Raw genomic sequence first — 23,192 nt, 5'->3', positions numbered from 1 at the left:
CCCCAGCAGGAGGGAAGGTCTGCGGCAGGGCAGACCTCACGATATGCTGTAGGTTAGTCCTAGTGGGGCATGCCCTGTTCTCTTGGTGGGAAGCCAGTCAATCCATTCAGCCCCTCTAAGGTGAGCCTGTGGGAGGCACATTATGTAAGGTCATGAATGCAAGAAGAGGTTCATTGAAGGCCATCGTAGATCTCCCTGCCCCAGTCCCCAACAGTTTCCATTAACCTCCCATTTAAAGAATGTTCGCACCCCCCTGCTTCTCTCCCATAGAAGGGGACACAAATAGCCCACTGGGACTCTGTAATCTCCAGTTCTTATAACTGTGCGGAGATAGGGCCTTACTACATTTATAGACATATTTGTGACCTAGTCAAGATGAGGATACTTTCTGAGTTACTACATTTTAGTCACATCTTTTTTGAATTTTTTTTAACTTTTAAACTTGTGAAAGAAATATTCTTGGTTAATTCTATCTGCTTTTTTAGACTGTAGGCTTCCTGGGGACAATGTAAATTTTCTTTTATCACACTTTCATATCTTTTTAAAAAACATGTGCTAAGGCTGGAGAGACGGTTCAGTGGGTAAGAACACTTCCCACTCCATCAGAGGACCCAGTTTGGTTCCCAGCAACCACATGGTGGCTCACAACTGACTGTTAAATAGTTCCAGGAAACCCCATGCCTTCTCCTGGCCTCAAAAGGCATTAGGCATGCACATAGTGCACAGACATGCATGCCAGCAAAACACCCACACACATAGAATAAGATAAAAAAAATTAAAAAAAAAATACCCAGGCAGTGGTGGTGCACGCCTTTAATCCCAGCACTTTGGAAGCAGAGGCAGGTGGATCTCAGTGAGTTCAAGACTAGCCTGGTCTGCAGAGTGAGATCCAGGACAGCCAGGGCTGTTACACAGAGACCCTGTATCAAAAAACAAACAAACTGAAAGATCCCAGCATACTAGCTTAGCCTAACGCCATTTCAAGTAAGGTCTAAAAAGCGCAGGGTGTCTACAGCCGGCCTCCTGGCCCCAGAAAAGGGTACTAAAGGTCAGAAAAACAACTTGGAGCCAGGCAGCAGGCGTGTCAAGCTCGGGGAGAAACCACGAGCTGCCCTGAGTTTGAACCCGGCCTCATTTGAATCGTCCAATCAGAACCCTGTAAACCATGGGCTGCCCTGAGTTTGAACCCACCCTCCTCGTGCTCCTGCTGCCCGACCCTATAAAAACCCTCCGCTCCAGCCCGGGGGCGCGCCAGTCTCTTGAGCTTCTTGAGGGACTGTGTTGCCCCGGGTACCCGTGTTCCTGAATAAAGCCTCTTGCTGTTTGCATCTGACTTGTGGTCTCGTGTGATCTCTGGGCGAGGGTCTCTCCAGAGGGAAGACTGCCTTCGGGGGTCTTTCAAAACAAACAAACAAATAAATAAATGACCTCAGTATCACTAGCAACAGAAGCAGATCTATGGTAGGATGTCTTCAGTTCACATGAGTTTAATCACATCCTAGGCGGACTGAATACTGGTCAAGATCAACCATAAATAATGTACATCCCAACAAAATAAATAAATAAATAAAGCTGAGCAAAGTGATGAATATTAAGCTTCCTTTATATGTATCTATTTGACATGTGTATGGTTTTTTTTATAAAACTATTTTTTCATAAAATTTATACCTCCAAAAATGATACTTAAATTATTTATAGTGAATATGTAATACATTACATCACATAAGTAATACTTATCCATTTATTTTTATTCAGATGAAATAGAATTACAATTTCAAAGATAGATAATTTACTCTGGAAGATTATACGTTTTTGTGAGTGTCCCAAGTTCTATATTTAAGAAATTCCTGTTATTTCTTGTGAATTCATAAACCCCATGACACAACCATCAAGTAATTTATGGCTGCCATGCTATCTTAATGTGCTTTATTTGTGGAGGAGTCTTAAATTTCGGATCCCAGTTGTACTCTGGTGATAACACCCTAGTGGGCTTATTGATTAACAAATATTTATTTAGGTGGCTTTCATACGTGCTGTCAAGTTTATTTGTGCTGTCATCTGTAATTCCCTTTAGATATTGATTAATGAAAGCTAAGATGTTACTGGGTGTGCCACCAATAATGGCACTGTGGTAATAAAAGTCTCCCTCCCCAAAGGCGATAGAAGCTGCTGATTTAGCTCTCCTCTCATAAGGGAAATCTTTGGGTTTTTTAAAATACCACCATGCGTGGAGTTGAGCTACAGATTTGCCCAGGGTTTCAACTCCAAAGTCTTTCTTGAAGATCTGGTTCATAGCCATAATGAAGAGAAAGTTTACTTCATATTGGATGTGATGCATGATTTTACTTTTCATGGTCTTCATGTTTCTGGGAGTACAGTCTTGATAGTTATCACCATTAGGCAGCCTCAATGTTTTAAATGACCGAAGAGGACCCAACTCTAAGTACGGTTGATTGTAGATGTTATCAGTTGAGATGTAAAAGATAACATTGTAGCCAACCATGAAGTACTTATCAGCAGATTTTATGAAGTGTTTCAGGGACCGTTTTGTAAAGCTATGAAAAATGAAGAAAAAAAAAAAGAACGACTTCACTGAAATTCACCAGGAGATACATGCTGTTTAGCATGCCAATCAACACACATGCCACTGATGTTTAAGAAGATAAAGATAGAGAGGTTGGGTCTGTGCCTTCAGCTGCATTGGTTAGGGAAAGGAAATATAGTAAGCTTGGGGGCCTGAGAGAAGACGACATTTGTTATGAAGAAAAGGAAAGAGTCGCTATCCACAGCTACACAGGGCAGTCAGAAGGAAGGACAGGTTCTTAGGAAGTAGCGCTTTGGATAGAGACAGTCCGTGGCTGCTCCTCCTTAGTTCTCCAAAATGTAAAGGACAAATGCTAGCGGTGCATACTTTCCAGTCGCGAGGACAGCCAAGCCTATGGTGATGTTCAGTCTCTTGTAGTATTTGTCTAGAACTTGTCTGTTATAAGTTCCTTCCCATATGACCGGAGCGAGCCAATCAGTTGTTGCTATAACATCAGGACGTTTTCTATTGAACAAAAAAGAAGAAAAAACCAGCGGATTATCTTATTGTGACAGCAGAAGTTATGAGAGTGATAACAGCTAACTTAATACGTTTTTAACTTTTATTTTCCTCCTTTCTCTCCCCTGGGAAGATCTACAGCACTCCCCTTGTCAGTGACAGGGCTTGCCGTGAAAGCATGAAGACCTGGCTATGGGTCCCTAGAACCCACATCAAAAAATCTGGGCATGGTGCATACCAAGAGGGAGAGACAGGAGGATCCTTAGTACTCATTGACCACCCGCCCTTGCCCTCAGTGACCTCTATATTCATTGAGAAATTGTCTCATAAAATAAAGCAGAAACAGACTGAAGAAAATGTTGTGGAATAATAGTTTAAGATGTGTTACATTCATTTATGCTGTGGAACATTTGTTTAATGATACAAAGATGTGTTGCATTTGTTTAATCTGTGAAGCTGTTACTGTGCCTGCCTAAAACACATGATTCATCTAATAAAGAGCTGAACAACCAATAGCAAGCAGAAGAAAGGACAGGTGGGGCTGGCAGGAAGAGAAAACATATAGGAGGAAAAGTCTAAGCTCAAGAGAGGAAGGAGGAGCGAGAAAAGGAGAAAGAGAGGAGGATGCCAGGGCCAGCTTCCCAGCCACACAGCCAGCCATGGAGTAAGAAGGAAAGATACAGAATAAAGAAAGGTAAGAAGCCCAGAGGCAAAATGTAGTTAAAGAGAAACAGGATAATTTGAGTTGGAAAAGCTGGCTAGAAACAAGCCAAGCTAAGGCTGGGCATTGATAAATAAGAATAAGTCTCTGTGTATTTATTTGGAAGCTGTGTGGTGGGCCCTCAAAGAGAAAAAAAAAAAACAACTACTAAAAGACAATTTGGTATCAATCTCTGGCTTCTGCACACACATGCAAACACATGTGCATACACATGCACACATGTGCACACACATGCACACATGTGCACACACATGCACACTGTTCTCCATTCCCTTTTCAACTTTTCCTTTGTGCTTTAGGCACACAGATGCAATGTAGAAGAAAATGAACTAGAACAAAGAGAAAAGTACCAGACTTGTTTCTGATGAATAACCACATGATGGCAGCATTCATCATAATAATAATCTGTCTGAAGTCAAGGCATTAAATTAAAGCACATTAAGATACACCTCTTGGAAGGAATTGGACAAAAATGACATTGTAAATTTAAGTACTAATCTATATCTACACAAAGATGCAGTCTGGCAATCCTTACTACTGTATTAATAATAGTTATAAAAATCACATAACAACAAATTCTTTAAAAGTACACTAGTATGCCGGGCGGTGGTGGCGCACGCCTTTAATCCCAGCACTCGGGAGGCAGAGCCAGGCGGATCTCTGTGAGTTCGAGGCCAGCCTGGGCTACCAAGTGAGCTCCAGGAAAGGCTCAAAGCTACACAAGAGAAACCCTGTCTCGAAAAACCAAAAAAAAAAAAAAAAGTACACTAGTACTATTTTAAGGATTTTTTAAACTTACATATTCATTTATATAGTTATTTTAAATCTTCCTATACTGAAACTGTATAGGCATACACTTATATTTAAATCAAATTTGAAAACACACTTTAAAACTAACCTACTGAGGTGGTGGATGTAGCTCAGTTGGTAGAGTACTTGCTTAGCATGTGCTTGGGTTAGATTGACACTTAGGAGATAGGGGCAGGAGGATCAGGACTTCAGAGTCACCCTCAGCTACATGGTGAGTTCGAGGCCAGTGTGGGCTACATGAGATCCTATCAAAAAACAGAGTAAAACAAATCGAAAACTGACAGACTGCGCTTTTGTCACAGTGATGAGACATAAATGAGGTATGCTGCATATGCCAATGGAATCCGAGTTGAGCGTGGATCACACTTCCCACTGTTGTTTTATCTCATTTTATTTTCTGGTAGTGTTGGTGTTTAAACCTAGGACCTCATGCGTGCTAGGCAAGTGTTCTACCATGGTGCTTCAAAAGAACACCACTATTATTTTAAGGAGTCTTTAACTTATATATTTATTTATATAGCTATATATAAATATAACCTCAGCCTTACACAATCTATTTGAGAAGATTAGAAGATTTCAAGATTACTGTTTTTTCTCAATAAATCAGATTATTATCATTATTTGCCAGAATGAAAGGAAAAGATTCTCTTAAAGACCCGTGCTAAGAAACTGCTGGGTGAGGGGAGAGCTCAGCAGAAGGTTCTTCCGTAAAGCACAAGGCCCTGCGTCTCAGCACCCAGCACCCGTGTGAAAAGCTGGACACTGGCTGAAGAGAGAGCTGAGCAGTGCTGCTCTTGCAGAGGACACTGCTTGAGTTCCCAGCACCCACGGGTGGTGGCTCACAGTCCCCTTAGCTCTGGTTCCAGGAGCTCCATTGCCACTTTCTGGTTCTCATCGGTTCCTGCACACACAAACTCATGCAGGCAAACTCAGGTGGGGTGTGTGTGTTTTAAGCTGGGCATTGTGGTGCATGCCTTTACCCAGCAGTGAGGTGAGAGACAGGAGGACCCCAGGGTGGAAGGGCCAGCCAGCCTAGCCAGGTGCAGTGAGAGAACCTGTCTGAAAACAAAAGGTGATGGTGCTAAAGGAAGACATCCAGTGTCTCCGCCTCCACACACATGCGCACCCGTGAACGCGCACACACACACACACACACACACACACACACACACACACACACACACACACACATAATTAAAATAATGCCTTAACATTTTAAAATATGACATTGCTTAGCAGAAGGCAAAACAGAAGAGCAGATGCAAAGGGGCTCGGCAGCCAGTGAGCGACACACCAGGTCCTCTGGATGTCGTCAGGACGCGTTTGCCTTAGTGCATCTGTGCCCAGAGCGGCCCCAGCCACAGAAACAGAGATCATGCATCGCTAAACAGTGTGGCCATCCCGTAGTAAGGTGGAACTCGGGCAGGCACGGAGTGCCCAGTGTCATACACCTTGCCTAACTGAAAAGGCAGTGAATTTTATGGTGAAATGTGGTGACAGTTGGTTCATTTCCATCACAGCCTCTGTCCTTACTATCATCTGTCTGTCCAGAAGCAGCTAGCCCACCAGACAGTAGGAGAGTCCACAGAAGTCTTCATTTCAGGACAAGCTGGGCGCCAATTCTCTACAAGGTTGAGGTACTACCCCTGGGGTGCTCTGAATCTGTGAGCAGTTTCTTCAGATGGTATGTTTTCCAAAGCTGAAGTACATAGTCCCTAAGGGTGCGTGGATATGGGAAAGTGTCTGGCTCTTGATTACATTAGATAATTCATTTATAAGTGTTTGGCTCTCTATGTTTATAGCATTTTGTGACCTTCGATTCCATGGATTGGGAGACGCTAGTTCACAAGGGAGGAATCCCTCGGGGAACAAAGCCATGGTTCCATAAAAGCACTTATAGGTCATCTGAGTTTTCTCAACTGAAGAATCAAACAGTAAAAATATTGTTACTCTCCTGGCTGGGCAAATGATTCTCATTCCCAAGGAAACACAAGTTGTTATTGCCAAGATGACAGCAAAGAGAACTGCTTTGCACAGAACAAGAAGAACTCTCTGGGATGCTCTCTACTGTTCTTATGTCCAGCAATAATGGTCATTGGGAGAGTGTGGCACTCAACAGGACTGCACCACCAAGGGCTGGGAGCACCGGGAAAGGAGGTAGTCAGAACAGGGCCAACAGCGTATCAGTAGAAGATAAGGAAGCCACGGATCTGATTGTTATCTACTGTTTACTGTCCATCTCCCTAATGGCTGCTGTGGCAGGACTGTGGCAGCGATTTATTGTGTAGACTGTTTTATTTTCTCCTCTTTCTCTGCTACTTTGTAGGGTGAGTGTTGGGCATGGCTAATGTGGCTGGACTGTCATCATCTTGTGATGATGCAATTGTGGAACTTTATGTTTATCCTGTTTGGAGACATGAGCTTTTTCATGTAAGTGAAGGTCTTGAGAAACAATGCCAGTTTGTAGAAGACAGGGTTGTGCTAGTTATTTTCCATTTATCTTTTTATCCATTCTCCACTCTGGGAGTAGATTGGTTACCCAATGTCCTTTGAGCTGTGGCTTCTAGTAGGTTCTACAAATGAGAAGAATCAAAAAAGGATCAGAGGGCAGGAAGGGAGAGAGGTCAGCTACCTGCCTTTTTCTTTTCCAGTTTTGTTGGACAGCTGTGTCCCTCTGTGACTACTGCTTGGGACGGCTCCTCTTTCATGGTTCTGACAATCCCTGATCTCTTATAAAACCACCCCTCCCGTTGCTCCTCTAGGCCTGGGTGTGGTCACAGCCAAAAATGAAATATTTGACAAAACTAATGTCAAGTAAATATATAAAATTAGTAAAACATTACTAGTATTTACCCACTATAGATAGGAAAATAAAAGGTATAATGCTTCAATGCAATTGAGTAGCCTACATCAAAATTTAAATTTGTATCTTTTAATTACTTATTTTAATTTCCTAAGTGTATTTTGTCTACATGTATATATGTGTACCACATGCATGCCTGGTCTGCACAGAGGCCACAAAAGGGCATGTGATTCCCTGGAACTGGAGTTACACGTGGCTGTGAGCTGCCTGTAGGCGCTGGGACTCCATCCCAGGCCCTCTGCAAGAGCAAGAAGCACTGTTGACTGCTGAGGCATCTCTCCAGTCCCTAGTTAGCTGTTTTTATTTTCCTTTGGTATGTTTGTGTGATGTGCATGCATGTGTGTATGCATGTTTACATGTATGTGGGTGTGTGTCTGTGTGTGTGCAGTAGAGGCTAGAGATCGGCATGGGGTGTCTCCTCAGTTGTTCTCCACCTTATGTATTGAAGCCGTCTCTCACTTGAATCCAGAGCTTACTGATTAGGTGAGTTTAGCTAGACAGCTTGCTCTAGAGATGCCCCAGCTCCACTTTCCGAGCACAGGGACAGCAGGCGGGTTACCACACACACCAGTATTTACGCGAATGCTGGAGATCCAAACTCTGGTCCTCATGCTTAGGCAGCATCCAGTGTACCACACAGAACCAACGTCCCAGGCTTTTAAACAGTGAGTGACTCCATGTGGGAAATCCATACTCTTCCATCACACAGACAGACAGACAGACAGACAGACAGACACACACACACACACACACACACACACTTGTTGGAATATAATAGCACCTAGATGGCAAATATCACAGAATGTCAGTGAAATGCATTATGAACATTTTATAAACATGTTTACACTATATAAACATAACATTGTAAGCCAATACAAGAAAATAATGGTGTCCCCAAAGTGTTAATGCCAAATGAGGGTAGTAGGAAGAACTGACACCAGCAAGACAGGATATATGTATACATGGGAAGGTCACAGTGGAACCTATTCATTTATGTAATTAATATGCTAATTATAGTGATAATAAATTAAAATTAGAAGAGTCAATATTGGCATTTTTAGGTTGCACCTAAAGCCATTTTCTCCCTAATAATACCAGAATGTTAAGCCAGATTGAATTTGACAACTTTCTTCACTGCATAATTCTTAAAAAGTAGACCATAAGGCCGGGCGTTGGTGGCGCACGCCTTTAATCCCAGCACTCGGGAGGCAGAGCCAGGCGGATCTCTGTGAGTTCGAGGCCAGCCTGGGCTACCAAGTGAGCTCCAGGAAAGGCGCAAAGCTACACGGAGAAACCCTGTCTCGAAAAACCAAAAAAAAAAAAAAAAAAAAAAGTAGACCATAAACAGGTGAAAAAAGTCTTCAAAGTAAAAAGTCTTAGAAACAAATGAGAACTCGGTTCTAGTGTCTCTAGCACCTACAATTTGGTAACAGAATATCATTTTCTTAAAATTGAGTTACACTATTGTTTTGTTCTTACTTAGGATTAAACCAGGCTGAGAGCGGAGGTTCTTCCAAATGATCATTCCTAGGTACAAAGAGAAAACGCACATCAGTGTAGTCAGAAGGCTTCTCCGGGCTTGCCTGGCCCCAGTGTCCCACAGCTGCTTACAAAATAACCATTCAGAGGCTTAATATTAATTACAAATTGCATGGCCTATGGCAGGTTTCTTACTAGCCAGCTCTTATGATTTGCCCTATTTCTATTCATCTATAAGTCACCACGTGGTCGTGGCTTACTGGTATTTTCACATCTTGCTTCTCCTGGAGGTGCTGGTGTCTGTCTCTCTTCACTCTGCCTTTCTTCTTCCTGTCTCTCCAATTTCCTGCCTAGTTATAACCTTGCCATAGGCCAAACAGCTTTATTTATCAACCAATCAGAGCAACACATATTCACAGTGTACAGAAAGACATCCCACAGCACTTCCCCTTTTCTGTCTAATCAAAAAGGAAGGTTTTAACTTTAACACAGTAAAATGACATATAATAGAACAGTTATCAAGCAAGAATTACAGTTATAAGAGCTAGTCTATTTATATTTGGTACACTTAAAGAAAATATTTTATCATCTATGCTATATTTGTGAGGCTAAAGTTTCATATATAATTTGTCTTTTATCATGACTAAGGAAAACTATAATTATAACTATCTAGTCTTCAACTACATCAAAGACCTCAGAAGGATATAATATTACCTAAGTAAATAGGAAGAACATTGTAAGCATCTTCCAAAAATCTAGAAACGACAGACACAGCTGGCTGCCTGACAGTCATCCAAAGTTCCTCTGTAACGTTGGGGCATCCATCTTCAGCCTATAGACCTAGAGTCTCTCAGTCACTTCTCTCTGTGTCCTGTAGAATGTCTGGCAGTCTCCTCTGTGAAGCAGGAACCTGAAGGACTATTTCACCTTGTTTTGACAAATTCAGTGGTCATTTTTTCATGGGTCCTGCATGTCCAGTCTATACAACATTTTGTCAATCAGTCCAGGCAAGAACAGTTTCTTGGGCAGGCAGTGGTGGCGCACGCCTTTAATCCCAACACTCAGGGAGACAGAGGCAGGTGGATCTCTCTGTAAGTTCGAGGCCAGCCTGGTCTCCAAAAGAAATGAGTTCCAGGAAAGGCACAAAACTACACAGAGAAACCCTGTCTTAAAAAAACCAAAAAATAAATAAAAAATAAAATAAAATAAAAATTAAAAAAAGAACAGTTTCTTATCCAAATGGCCAGTTTTTGCCAAGAAGAAGATAAACTCCATATGGAGTGTCTTTGATGCCCATTTTTCTCTTTGAAGTAAATTGGTATTGGCAGGAGCAGACATGTTTCACTGTCTAGAAAGTCTAAGTTTTTTAAAACATTTTAAATGCCATATTCTGTAGGTCTTTGAAGTGTTTGAAGATTACCTACTTAACTGAAATATATCTATGTATACCTAGAAAATTTAACTAACATAACTGTAAGTTTGATTATCATGGGTGACTAATTATTAATCTGTATTTCTTAATTATACATTACAATTTCAAATGAGCTACACAAATATAATACCTTAAACAAGAGTAAAAATATACATACAGTATAACAAAATTAACTTTAAATTTATATCAAGAAACTAAAATCTATAGCAATGTAAAACATTTTAAACAAGTTGTTGCTCTTCAAAGGTAGATTCAGTGATCTACCCTTTTATCCTATCATATCTATACTATCCTCTTTTCTTCTTTAGAAAGAGGTTGTATTTATAATCAACCCCCTTTAAATAAAAATAAATATTTATAAACAATATTTTGGGAATTTATGCATAGTTTCTCATACTAGTTTTTGTTGGATGGGGGCATTGTCAATCTTATGGGGATCCTGAGAAAACTAAGAATTATGGCCAAGTCCTGACTGGAGTAGTCTGTGAGGCTGTATTGTCTGAGACAGTTGCCTTGAAGCTGTTTTGGATGTTGGAACATCTGGAGACCTCTCAGGGGGTCTTCCTTGATCAAGCCATACTAGCTTGGAAGCAATCCATAGGTTCTCATCTTCTGTGGAAACAAAGGCAGAACCTCTTTTCCAAAGCAACATATCCTTAGACACAAATTTTGAAGTCAAGATACCTTTAATATATATATATATATATATATATATATATATATATATATATATATATATATATATAATGTTTAACTCAGCAGCCTTTATAATTAAATGTCTTTCTGCAGTTAAAAATCCCAAAGACAATATAATCCAGACTTTGTGTGTGATTTTCATCTTTTTTTTTTTTTTTTTTTTTTTTTTGGTTTTTCAAGACAGGGTTTCTCTGTGTAGCTTTGCGCCTTTCCTGGAACTCGCTTTGTAGACCAGGCTGGCCTCGAACTCACAGAGATTCGCCTGCCTCTGCCTCCCGAGTGCTGGGATTAAAGGCGTGCGCCACCACCGCCTGGCTGATTTTCATCTTTATGTGGCTTATTTTTTATTATTTTTATTGTCTCTTTAAAGAGTTTATTTTTTTTAATTATTTTTATATAATTGCATATATTCCTTTTCCCCCTCTCTTCCAAGCCTATGTACATTTTTACATATATTATAAACCATTTAGAGTTTTATTCCATCTAAATCTGTCTTATTGTGAATCTATGATTTTTTTCTGACCAGGAGAGATTTTAAACTGCTAAATTACATGGCTAGGATGAAAAGCAGTAGCCTTGGCTGCTAACTCTGCCCATCTCAGCTTCCTAATATGGCAGAAGTATGCCTACCACCAATTCTGGGAAGCACTGTGTCTGTCTCCAAGAAGCAGCATGTTACCCAGAAACCTGTTTTTATTTTATTTTATATTTTATTCTATTTTATTGTCTGTACTAGCAAAAGCTAAATCCATTATGCAGTATGCTATGCAGCTTAGAAACACCATTGTATACTGCTGTGGGAATCCACCATGCTGCTTAGCTTATGGCAGCTGGTGGCCAGCTCCATCTCACAGGCAGCTGTTGGAAGATGAGTCTGTGCTGCTGCTGGCATGAGACTGTGAGACTAGGAAGCCTAGTGTGGCTCTGTTTCTGTGTGTTCATAATCTTTAAGCTTTCTTAGATCTATGTGGATCAGTGCCCTACATTGGGTGCCAAATGGAGTCAGAAGGTTTCTCTGGTCTCACCCAGTCCCAAGTTCCCACAGCTGCTTATAAAATAACCATTCAGAGGCTTAATATTAATTGCAAATTGCATGGCCTATGGCAGGCTTCTTGCTAGCCAGCTCTTATGATTTGACCTACTTCTATTAATTTATAAGTTGTCATGTGGTCGTGGTGTACTGGTATCACATCTTGCTTCTCCTGGAGGTTCTGGCATCTCTCTCCCCTCTGCCTTTCTTCTTCCTGTCTCTCTCTCCAATTCCCTACCTAGATAGTCCCCATCTAAATATTCCCCACTTGCCATAGGCCAAACAGCTTTATCAACCAATCAGAGCAACACGCATTCACAGTGTACAGAAAGACATCCACAGCACATCAGGAGTCAGTTATTTGGTAAGACAGGCATAGTTTGGTATGAAGAAACAGAAATAGGAAATCTTATCAATATCACCAGATGGAGACAACTCAGGGGGTGGGCTCAGCAGCGGGGTGGGGGGGGTAAGAGTAGAAAGAACTCAGTGGATGGGCTCAGCAGAAGGGTAGGGGTAGAAATAACTCATGGGTGGGCTCAACAGCAGGATGGAGGGGGAGAAATAACTTAATGGGTGGGAAAAGGGGGGGAATAGCTCAATGGGTGGGCTCAGCATTGGGGGATTAGAAATAACTCAATAAGGTCAGGTGAGAGGTACACATGATTTCCATGCAACTGTCTGTGAGTGACAGTTATTTTGAACTAGAATGGATGGCCATAATTAGGGCATCTTGTTATTTTCAGAGGTGTCTTTAAGCCAAAGATATTCCTTTATATGATTTCCCAGGAATGTGCTCTTTCAACAAGTTAACTTTGCCTAAAGTTATTAAAATGTGCAATGATAGAGAAGTTTTGTTTTTGTTTTTTTTTTGGTTTTTTGAGACAGGGTTTCTCTGTAGCTTTGGAGCCTGGCTTGGAACTCGCTCTGTAGATTAGGCTGGCCTCGAACTCACAGAGATCCATTGCCTCTGCCTCCTGATGCTAGGACTAAAAGTGGCGCCCAGCTGTTTATATTTTTAAGCAACATGGTCTTGAGATTATTTTTTATATTTTTCTTTTATTGAAAATAGATTTTAGGCTGGGTAGTGGTGGCCCAGGCCTTTAATCTCAGAACTCAGGAGGCAGAGGCAGGGGAATTTTTTAGTTCAAGGCCAGCCTAGTCTACAGAGCAAGTTCCAGGACAGCCAGGGTTACATGGAGAAACCTTGTCTTGAAAAACCAAAACCAACCAACCAACCAACCAACCAAACAAACAAACAAATAAACAAAAAAAACCAAAAAAGAAAACAGATTTTTTTTTCATATAATATATTCTGATTATGGTTTCCCTTCCCCCAACTCCTCTGAGTTCCTCCCCACCTCCCCTCCCATCCAGATCCACACCCTTTCTGTGTCTGGTTTGAAAACAAACAGGCCCCTAAAGAATAATAATAAGATAAAACAAAAAAACATAGTATAGGACAAGACTAGCAAACAAAAGGAAAAGAACCAAAGAAAAAGCACAAGAAACATATCTAGACACAGAGACACTTTTGCACACATAGGGAATCTCATAAAAACACAAAACTGGAACCTGTAAGGCAGAAAAGGAGTCCACCCTCGGGAGCGTTGATTTCTCAGTCGCAGGCTCCTACACAGTTGGGAACAGTAGGAACTGGGCTGCTAACAGGGCTCTGTCACCTTCTAAAGAAACCCAAGGCAAACATTGTCCTGGACAGGGATGCTTAAATTTAAGTCAGAGGCAAAACCGTTCTGTGTTCAGCATCTCCATTAGGAACCACTTTCCCTCCACTGCTCTTGGAATAGTCACAGGACAGACTCTTACCAGCAGGCATGTATCTTCTGTAGGTGATCCTTTATTCTTTAAGTAAATAAAAAAAGTCAATTTAGTTTTAAATTAGAAAAAATGCCTATAAATAATGAAAATGGCAAAGCAACCCAACAGCTGAAATCCCTCCTTCCACACATTTGTACACACTAAGAAATCCCTCCTTCCACACGTTGGTGCACGCTAAGAAATCCCTCCTTCCACGCATTTGTACACACTAAACACACACTCTGCGCCAGACTTAGGGCTGCGTCAATGAAACACACAACAAATGCAGGCATGCGAGCAGCTTGTGGGTCACTATCGTCTTAAAAAAGAACATAAAGACTATAATGCCTGGCTGTGCATCTTCTCCATTAAAATACAATGACTCTGGAAGGCAAATAACTGTAGCTTAGTGTGCCAAAGCAATGAGGTTAACTTTAAAGACTTCACTCCCCCGACGCAGCCGCTTTTCAAACGGCGTTTGGTACCATGTGTCTCTTACATATGGAGAGCAGGATATGGAGGAGAGGAGAATTTACTTTTTTCTGTATGAGGGGACATCATCATGTTTCTCTTGTATGGCCTTGTTGCTATTTTAGTCTGATTCACAATGATTGGAACTTCAATTTTTTTTCTTAAAAAAGTATCTAAAATAGCAGTCATTGTAAAAGGTGTTTTTGCATAATGCACTGAGGCAGCAGACTAAGAGAAATGCAGAGAGCGAACTAATTTCAAGATAATGTAAAGTTAGCAGAGAATGTGGGTTTTGTTTGTTTGGTTTTTTGTTGTTGTTGTTTCTTTCTTTCTTTCTTTTTCTTTTTTTGTTTTGTTTTGTTTTTGTTTTTTGAGAGAAGGTTTTTCTGTGTGGTCTTGGCACTCCTGGAACTCTGTAGACCATGCTGGCCTCGAACTCACAGAGATCTGTTGTGGGGGGTGTCTACCCACAATCCCCACATTTCCTCCAGAGTACTCTTGAGTAGGAGCAGCAGGAAATATTAAATAGAAGGATAGAGGGGAAGAGAAACAGAAAATACAGGATAGACTCGAGAGGGTCTGGATCATAATCCATCGGCCCCGACTGTCTCTGCCCTAGGGTATTTAAAGGAATGCAAAGGGGTGGAGCAAAATATCTCCCCCAGCACAGCCCAGTGCAGACCATCTTAGACACCTGCATTCAGGGCCATGATCCAGTCATCCTCTCTATGCAGTCCTGCTGTGTAAAGCCACTAGGAAACCTAAAATGGGCTCCCACAGGTCCCCCTTTCTTAATGTATAAAAACCAACTCTCCATTGAGAGCTCACAGCAATCTCCATAGCCATCAAACCTCCCAGCATTGGAGTAGAGGACGATAAAGATGGCATTTTGTTGCTGGAGGGCTTCTCTCCAGGTTCCACCAAGCCCCGCAGTCCCACAATCCACGTATAAAATACTCACTCAGATGCTTATATTACTTATAAACTGTATGGCTGTGGCAGGCTTTTTGCTAACTCTTCTTTTATCTTAAATGAACCCATTTTTATAAATCTATGCCTTGCCACGTGGCTGGTGGCTTACCGGCGTCTTTACATGCTGCTTGTCCTGGCGGTGGCTGCAGTGTCTTCCCTTCTTTCTGTTTCCCCAATTCTCCTCTCTCCTTGTCCCGCCTATACTTCCTGTCTGGTCACTGGCCATCAGTGTTTTATTTATATAGAGTGATATCCACAGCAGCATTTCTTTTTTTCGAATGGGTCTAAGGTGACTATATCAGTCTTAGCTGCACCAAGATCTCTCTAAACAAAAAAAAACTCTTGATGCAACTGCATCAAACTTAAAAACTCCCTTAGCTTCATCATTAACATTAACAGGTTAACATAATTCTAACACATTGTTATATATAGTTACAATTCTCTCAATCTTACAACTTAAAGCAAACTCTTAATAGAACCATTTGAATTTCTTGCTAACAAAATGTAGAATAAACTTCTGATGTATTCACATCAAACTTAAACACTTCCTTGACTTCACCAAACCATGGTGCATTAATATAATAATTCTAACATGACCATTGCTCTACACCATTGTAATTCCTACATACATTCAAAGGCAATATTCTCAATATAACCATTAATACTTTCTTACAAACCTACATACAAAAACAGTTTCTTAATAGAACTATACAAAACATAACATTAATTCACTCAAGCAGCACAAAAATATTTTTTTTTTTTTTTTTTTTTTTTTTTTTTGGTTTTTCGAGACAGGGTTTCTCTGTGTAGCTTTGCGCCTTTCCTGGAACTCACTTGGTAGACCAGGCTGGCCTCGAACTCACAGAGATCCGCCTGGCTCTGCCTCCCGAGTGCTGGGATTAAAGGCGTGCGCCACCACCGCCCGGCATACAAAAATATTTTTAAATTAAATAGACTGGGGAATATTAACACTCCTTCTTTTCTTTATAATTTTTTTAGAAAAAACTCAACTTCTCTATTTACACAGTTCCATTTTTAAGCAGTTCATAAGTTATCACCACTGATAGAGTCTATATACATAAGTAAATTCGAACTGTACCACTGTAATGAAATCATTACTGTCCATTTCATTTCTTAAATTCAAAAGTTCAAAAGGAGTTCTGGTACCAGGCCTAAAAGTTCCTCTGAGTGCTCGAAGTCAGGGCCTGGCTTGTCAGCTGCCCTTAAGTCTGTGTACAGCTGTCAGAGTCGTAATGACTCTGAAGCAAACAGCTCCAAATACGAGAAGTTTCATAGCCTAAACTTTTGCAGTTAAGAATTTTAGTTCAAACAAGTGTTTCTGCAACTTTTGTGCTCAGCTACTGCTGCGCTCTGCAGTCTGTAGCCTTCCATAACCAGGCCGCTCCCAGACCAGGCTAGAGAGCCTCACCTCACAGCCACATGGGCTCAAGGCTCCTTCAGCTGCCAAAAGTTGAACTGTGGCCCTCCCACAGCGACCCTGGCTTTGAGAGGGTCCCCAATACCTGTGTCGTTGATGGTCCAAGTACTCAGCAAACTGGTTCCCAGCCAAGATCCCCAGTCTGGCTGTTCAGTCCAGAGCACACTCTTACCTCCAAAGCTTTTTGGGCTCCCACATGTCTCAGCTGCTTGTCTGGCACTAACACCACTCTGCTCTTGGCCTCCAGAAGCAGTCTATTCTTTGAATTCTCAGCTGTTCATTGCTGCTCACCGTTCATCTTTCCCGTGGTGATGCAAGCCGCTGGGCTCTCTAAGCTGCTGTCCTCCATCTGCCTTTCTTGAAGAATAGCGTGTCCACGTCTGACCATGGCTTCCTTTCAGTAGAAAGCGTGTACACTCTTGTGCATCTGCCGCCTGCATTACATTGATGCCTTGAGGGTCTCAGCTCCTGAGACCCTCTGGCTGCTGGTGCTTGCACTGCCTCTTGAGAAGCTATGATGCTCCATGGGTCTCAGCCGTAGACACTCTGGCTGCTACTTTCTGAAGCAGGAAGTCTCTGGAGCTGCTTCTTGTTGTTATTGGTGGCTTTTGGAACAGTCTTGTTTGCAGTCTGCTATGAATGCTGTTTTCTGCATCCCAGGTTCCTACTCTACTCTAAATTACTTTTTTATTAAACCCTCACCATATATCCTTAGACCTAAGCCTATATAGTCTAAACCTACATTTCTCTGACTTACTTTATTTACACTTCTTATGACAACTAGCATGGTCATTTACTACATATATTTACATTAAGTATTTAGACTTACATACAGACATTTATACTTTTTTAGAAACTCACATTCAACCTACACTTACTTATACTTCTTATAAGCTAATATTCTTAAAGAAACTCTACAGGACTACCTTAGAAAATATAAAGAAATTCTATAGGACTACCTTACTTCTAATATTCTTAAAGAAACTCTAAAGGACTACCTTAGCAAAGATACTTCTTACTTTTAACAGAACTAACTTACACTAGGAAGAATCTCTTAATAAGACAGGGAGTATACAAATCATTTCTAAAGTTCAGAGTTTATAGTCAGCTTTGATATCATTCTGAAAGTTCTTGAGAGTTTGAAATAAGAGTCTAATTCTTTAATAGCTCTCTCAACCCTGGGATTTAGTGAGTTCTATTGCTAAACAGTACTTTATTCATTCCAGATCTTTTATAAAAACTCTATTAAGAGCTATCTCAGTTTACAGCAAACCCAAAAAGAAAGAAAAGAGATGAAAACCTCCTAAGGAACATTCTGTTTCTGAACTGCCTAGCTGGCAGCTCAGCAGACAGTTTCCCAGCAGAAGACAGTTGTCTGAGTGGGAGTGGGGTTCCAGACCTGCATCATTCAGCAAGCTCACCTGCTAGACTGTTTGTCTTGAAAGCTTATTGTATTCCTAAGTGATTTGATTGCTCTTATAGGTAGCTTTTTTGTCATCCAGCTACTGTAAAAAAACACTCTGAGCAGCTATTAGGTAGCATAAGGTATATTCTCAAAGGAACCTAAAGCCACAAAGCTCTGAGCTTCATATCCTTTAAATTTTTCATTGGAACTGGAATTCAACAAATGCTCAGACAATTTTCCTCCTTCTTAATCTTTTAAAAGCTGTATTTTAAGTTTACTATGAGCGGGGTTTTTTGTTTGTTTGTTTTTGTTTTTGTTTTTCCAAGCTGAAAAAAGTTTTTCCAGACAATGCCACTATCTTTAGCGGAAAAACTACCTTTCCCAGAATGCATTTTTCTTATATCAGTCCACTGTTATGTGCTACTTTTCGGACTTCATTTCCCATAGTTCTTTTCAGGTCTAGGAGTCAACTTCTGGTTCCCTTTTACCAGGCTTGCTTTCAAATGAACTTTATTTTTTCTTTACTATGGGAAGTTTCTTGAGTCCAAAGATTTCTGCTCTTCCTGAGCTGACCTTAATAAGTATTTTTCTTACATCTGATACTGGCCCTGGATAAGAATCGCACCTACCCCATTAGCATGCATTGAGATGGGCATTTCTGATTCCAGCATTCCCTTGGGGCTTGTCCACTTGCCCCAGCCACCAGTGAAAAGAAACAAAAACACTTAGCAAAGATCTCCTACAGCTCCTTCAGAGAGACTTTCTCCCAGACAGCTCCCAGTTTGGTCTCAGTTTATCTCCTCCGCCCCAGAAACAGTTCCCAATGCCACAGTGGCAGCTTTCTCTGCTTCTGAAGGTAGGGGCTTTTGTCCATTTCTGTTTTCAGGGTCTGTGGTTTGTGCTCAGACTTCTGCTTTTTTATCAAGGGAGGTTTTTCTATCCCTAATCTCGCATGATGGCAGGTGTTTTGCCTCATCAGGCCGTTCACCTGACCCTCTGCCTGAGCAAGTTGTGTTCATCTGTCCACACACTCAAACAGCAGCTTATTCCCAGAGGCAGTAATCCTTCAGGACTTCACACCCTCTCCTCACCGGGAGTCAGAAACCAAAAGTGCTTGAAGTAAAGCTTTCCCAGGAAGGTGCTTTCTTGGATAGAAAAGAGCTTTACTCCTGGGTAGTTCTCCATTCTCTCCTGGCTTTACTGCTTCCTCCAGCAGCCCCTCCCACCAGGGAAGAATCTGTCTCGGCTCTCAGTTCTTCCTGTACTATATTGCTACACTCTACCTTCCTTATTTTTCATAGGTAGAAACAAAGAGAGACAGAAAGAGAGAAATCTTGATAAAGAAGATTCTACACTGCAGCCTCAAACATCCTTCCAGTCCATTTTTTCCTTTTCTCTCAAGGATAAACCCCCTGCCCTATGTACCTTTTCCACTACACAACCAAACTGTCCCCCTTCTGTAAGTGGCAGAGCCACCCCCCACTTCCACCAAGCACTCTGGATATTATAAAAATATTTATTACTTTTTCCTTTTTCCTAGTCCCTGTTCATGGTGCCATCTGTGGGGGAGGCTACCCACCACCCCCACATTTCCCCCAGAGTACTCGTGAGTAGAAGCAGCAGGAAATATTAGATAGAAGGACAGAGGGGGAGAGAAACAGATAGAAAATACAGGATAGCCTCGAGAGGGTCTGGATCATAATTCATCAGGCCCCAACTGTCTCTGCCCTAGGGTATTTAAAGGAATGCAAAGGGGTGGAGCAAAATATCTCCCCCAGCACAGCCAAGTGCAGACCATCTCAGACACCTGCATTCAGGCCCGTGGTCCAATCATCCTCTCTATGCAGACCCTCTGGGTAAAGCCACGAGGAACCCAAATGGGCTCCCACAGAGATCCACCTGCTTCTGCCTTCCAAGTGCTGGGATTAAAGGCGTGTGCCACCACAGCCTGGTATTAATCATTGCTCTTGAAAGTTGAAAAAAATGAAAGAATTAATGTATATGTTCACCAAAGAAAAACTGATTTCTCTTAAGTTAAATTAAAGTGTGCTCGAATGTCTTTGGGTAAAAGCACAGCACTTTAGGTCAGCTCTATCAATAGCTGGGGGGCATCAGGGTTTCATATTTACCTGGGGTGGTGCTTATATAATGCCAGCAATAAAGCAAGCAAGATTAGCAACAGCATTTCTCTTTTATAATTCATTCTCTCCTAAAAATAAAGAACAAAAAAAAAAAGAGAAGAAAAAGATTTCAGTTAAAGATTAAAAGCAAACAAACAAACAAACAAAAACTTTTCTTTAGTGTCTTCTGACAACAAATGAATTTGTAGAAACTTGGCCACCACCTTCAATGTCTGATTCCAGATTGTTCTATATCGAACAAAGTATATCACAATGATAGTAAAGCCTGTTATGTTTTATTACTACACAGGGGCCCCAAGGGTATCCTGGGCTCACAGAGAACCATGCTGACATGCTGGGCAGATGCGGCAGCAAGCTGGTGGTGACCCACTCCATGCAGGCATGGCAGTGGAGAGGCTGGTGGACATTCACAACCCAGAAGCTGCATTCACGTGGAAATGGTTTGTTATAATGAGGGGTAAAGAGACAGATGGGAAAAGACAGAAAGGAGAGGGAGAAAGAAGAAGAGAGAGAGAGGGCTCAAGGGTGCATACCTCGTGGCAGGGAAGCAGGAGAGAGAGAAATAGGCTGAGTTTTCCTTAAAAAGAAAGTTTTACCTGAGGACACAGGGTGGCTCCAAGGGGTGGGATCAGAATATTAACAAAGTCAAAAATAGGCTCAAAGACCTCCGGACTAATCACCTCAAAATACATACACTGTCTGACAGGTATATGAGACTCATAGGTATATCCTTACAAACAGTGAACATCTAAATAAGGGATTCAGCTCCCACTAATTCATTGAGTGTACACCAGCAGTGTTAGATATCTGCACACAGACTGGATTTTAGCAGGTATCATTCAAAAGTAGGTCTTGCCATTGGGTACTGGAGAAACGCGGAGGGTTAATTTTTTTGAACATTTATTAAATTACCAAAAGTTTCAGGTGTGTACCTTGTGCAGCATCCACCAGCCACCTGAGCAGTGAGTCTGTGAACCACATGATCTAAAAAGTGGAGTCGGAAAACAGAATACAAAAAAGAAAAATGTGCAGGGCATAGTGGCACAACATCTTTAGTCCCAGCACTTGGGAGGTGGAGGCAGGCAGATCTCTGTGAGTTCGAGGCCAGCCTGGTCTATAGAGTGAGCTCCATGACAGCCAGGGCTACAAAGAGAAACCCTGGAGGGAGGCAGGGATTTAGGATATTTTATTTTTTTAGTATTAATCAAAGTTGAAATGAAATTTTAGAAACATGGGTAAAAGAAAATATTTGACTGAAGTTTCATCTGTTTCTTTTAACCACTTTATAGTGTATCCCTTCAAATTTGTAAGGTGACACATGTGACTTACATCTCTATTGGAAAGTTCCTTTGCAGAGAATACCACAGTGCGCTGCGGGTGGAAACAACTCCATGTCCCTAAAACAAAGTGAAATATTCACTATTTAAATTCAAGGTAAGTTGGGGCAAAGTTTGAGTGAAGTAAGCTGGTGGCTCATTTAGCCAGATGATCTCCTATCTGTGTGCCAGTAATGACTTTATCCTCAAGTCAGGAATACATCGATATATTGCCTACACTGTATAGTTCTATAGTGCATAGTTCTGTACACTATAGTTTTTAGGCCAGCATTTGGGAATGATAGCCAGCTATTTTTTTACCATGATAATCTAAAATTTTATAATGCCTTTCCTAAGAGTCACTTTACCTTTAGTTTTGATAATGTAAAGAGGAATGAAAAAACAAAACCCCAAGTCAGGTACTGTGTGCCCTTCTGTTGCCAAGTCTTCTTGTCCTGGTGACATCACCAAATTCTTTTGATGACAGAAGCATTAGAAGCTGCTGTCACAATGACACCTGAGGTAACGTGTTGCATTTGTGTGTACCAAAATCAAAACTTGATCTCATCTGGAAAACTTAAAAAATTTTTGTTTTTATATTTTTGGTTGTGAGGCTTGCCTTTAATGGCTGAGCTATCCCTCCAGCCCTAAATTTTTGTTTTTAAACAATTCTGATTTGAATTTCCTTTGCTGTTTTCCTTGCCTTTCTTTATAAATGTTACTTACTTATGGACATGTATTTTGAATGATGTGTGTGTATGGATGACAGACAAAAATTACAACTATTTCCCCATGTATTTTAGACATTGTTATCTCAGGCAGAGCTCTTACCTTATTCCTTTTTAGGATGGGTGGTGATATAATTGTGTACCCCAATAAAGCTGGACTGGGGATCAGAGGACAAAGACAGCCACTATATTAAACATAGAGGTCAGGCAGTGGTAGCACATGCCTTTAATCCTAGCATTTGGGAGGCATAGATCCATCCAGATCTCTGTGAGTTCAAGGCCATACTGGGAACAGAGCCAGGCATGGTGGCACATGCCTTTAATCCCAGCACTTAGGAAGGAAGTAAGATGGCAGGGCACAGAAAGGTATATAAGGTGTAAGTAAACAGGAAGTCTCTCTCTTGAGGCTGAGGATTATATAAAGATAAGAACGTGGCCGGGCGGTGGTGGCGCACACCTTTAATCCCAGCACTCGGGAGGCAGAGCCAGGTGGATCTCTGTGAGTTCGAGGCCAGCCTGGACCACCAAGTGAGTCCCAGGAAAGGCGCAAAGCTACACAGAGAAACCCTGTCTCGAAAACCCAAAAAAAAAAAAAAAAAAAAGAATGTGGTTGGCAGGGACATACAGCGGCGGCCCGCAGAGGTAGACAGGCCCGGCAGCGGAGGCCAACAGGGACATACAGGTCCAGCTGCAGCCTGCAGAAGTAGACAAGCCAGGTAGCAGTGACAAGCAGAGGCAGGGACGCCTCTAACCCCAACACCCGGGGAAGAAGCTATCTCCGTGGGATGGAACCAGAACGAATCTGAACACTCCGTCGGAGGACAACCCA

The 23,192-nt window shown here is 41.5% G+C and overlaps 1 protein-coding gene across 1 annotated transcript; it reads right to left on the bottom strand.

Annotated features, from left to right (window-relative positions):
* Nucleotides 1–1,730: 1,730 nt before the first annotated feature.
* Nucleotides 1,731–22,127, bottom strand: LOC102921668 (N-acetyllactosaminide alpha-1,3-galactosyltransferase-like 1). The gene is made up of 7 exons (XM_016007147.3): nt 22,004–22,127; nt 21,649–21,716; nt 20,308–20,387; nt 13,902–13,937; nt 8,917–8,964; nt 2,912–3,049; nt 1,731–2,555 (listed from the first exon to the last, which is right to left on the bottom strand). The coding sequence occupies exons 1-7, from the start codon at nt 22,098–22,100 to the stop codon at nt 1,898–1,900; spliced, it is 1,125 nt and encodes a 374-aa protein (XP_015862633.3). The 5' UTR covers nt 22,101–22,127; the 3' UTR covers nt 1,731–1,897.
* Between the last annotated feature and the right edge of the window lie 1,065 nt (nt 22,128–23,192).

The sequence above is a fragment of the Peromyscus maniculatus genome, chromosome 4, assembly GCF_049852395.1.
Source record: "Peromyscus maniculatus bairdii isolate BWxNUB_F1_BW_parent chromosome 4, HU_Pman_BW_mat_3.1, whole genome shotgun sequence".
Classification (NCBI taxonomy): Eukaryota; Metazoa; Chordata; class Mammalia; order Rodentia; family Cricetidae; genus Peromyscus; species Peromyscus maniculatus.
This window is presented reverse-complemented; position numbering and strand designations above follow the sequence as displayed.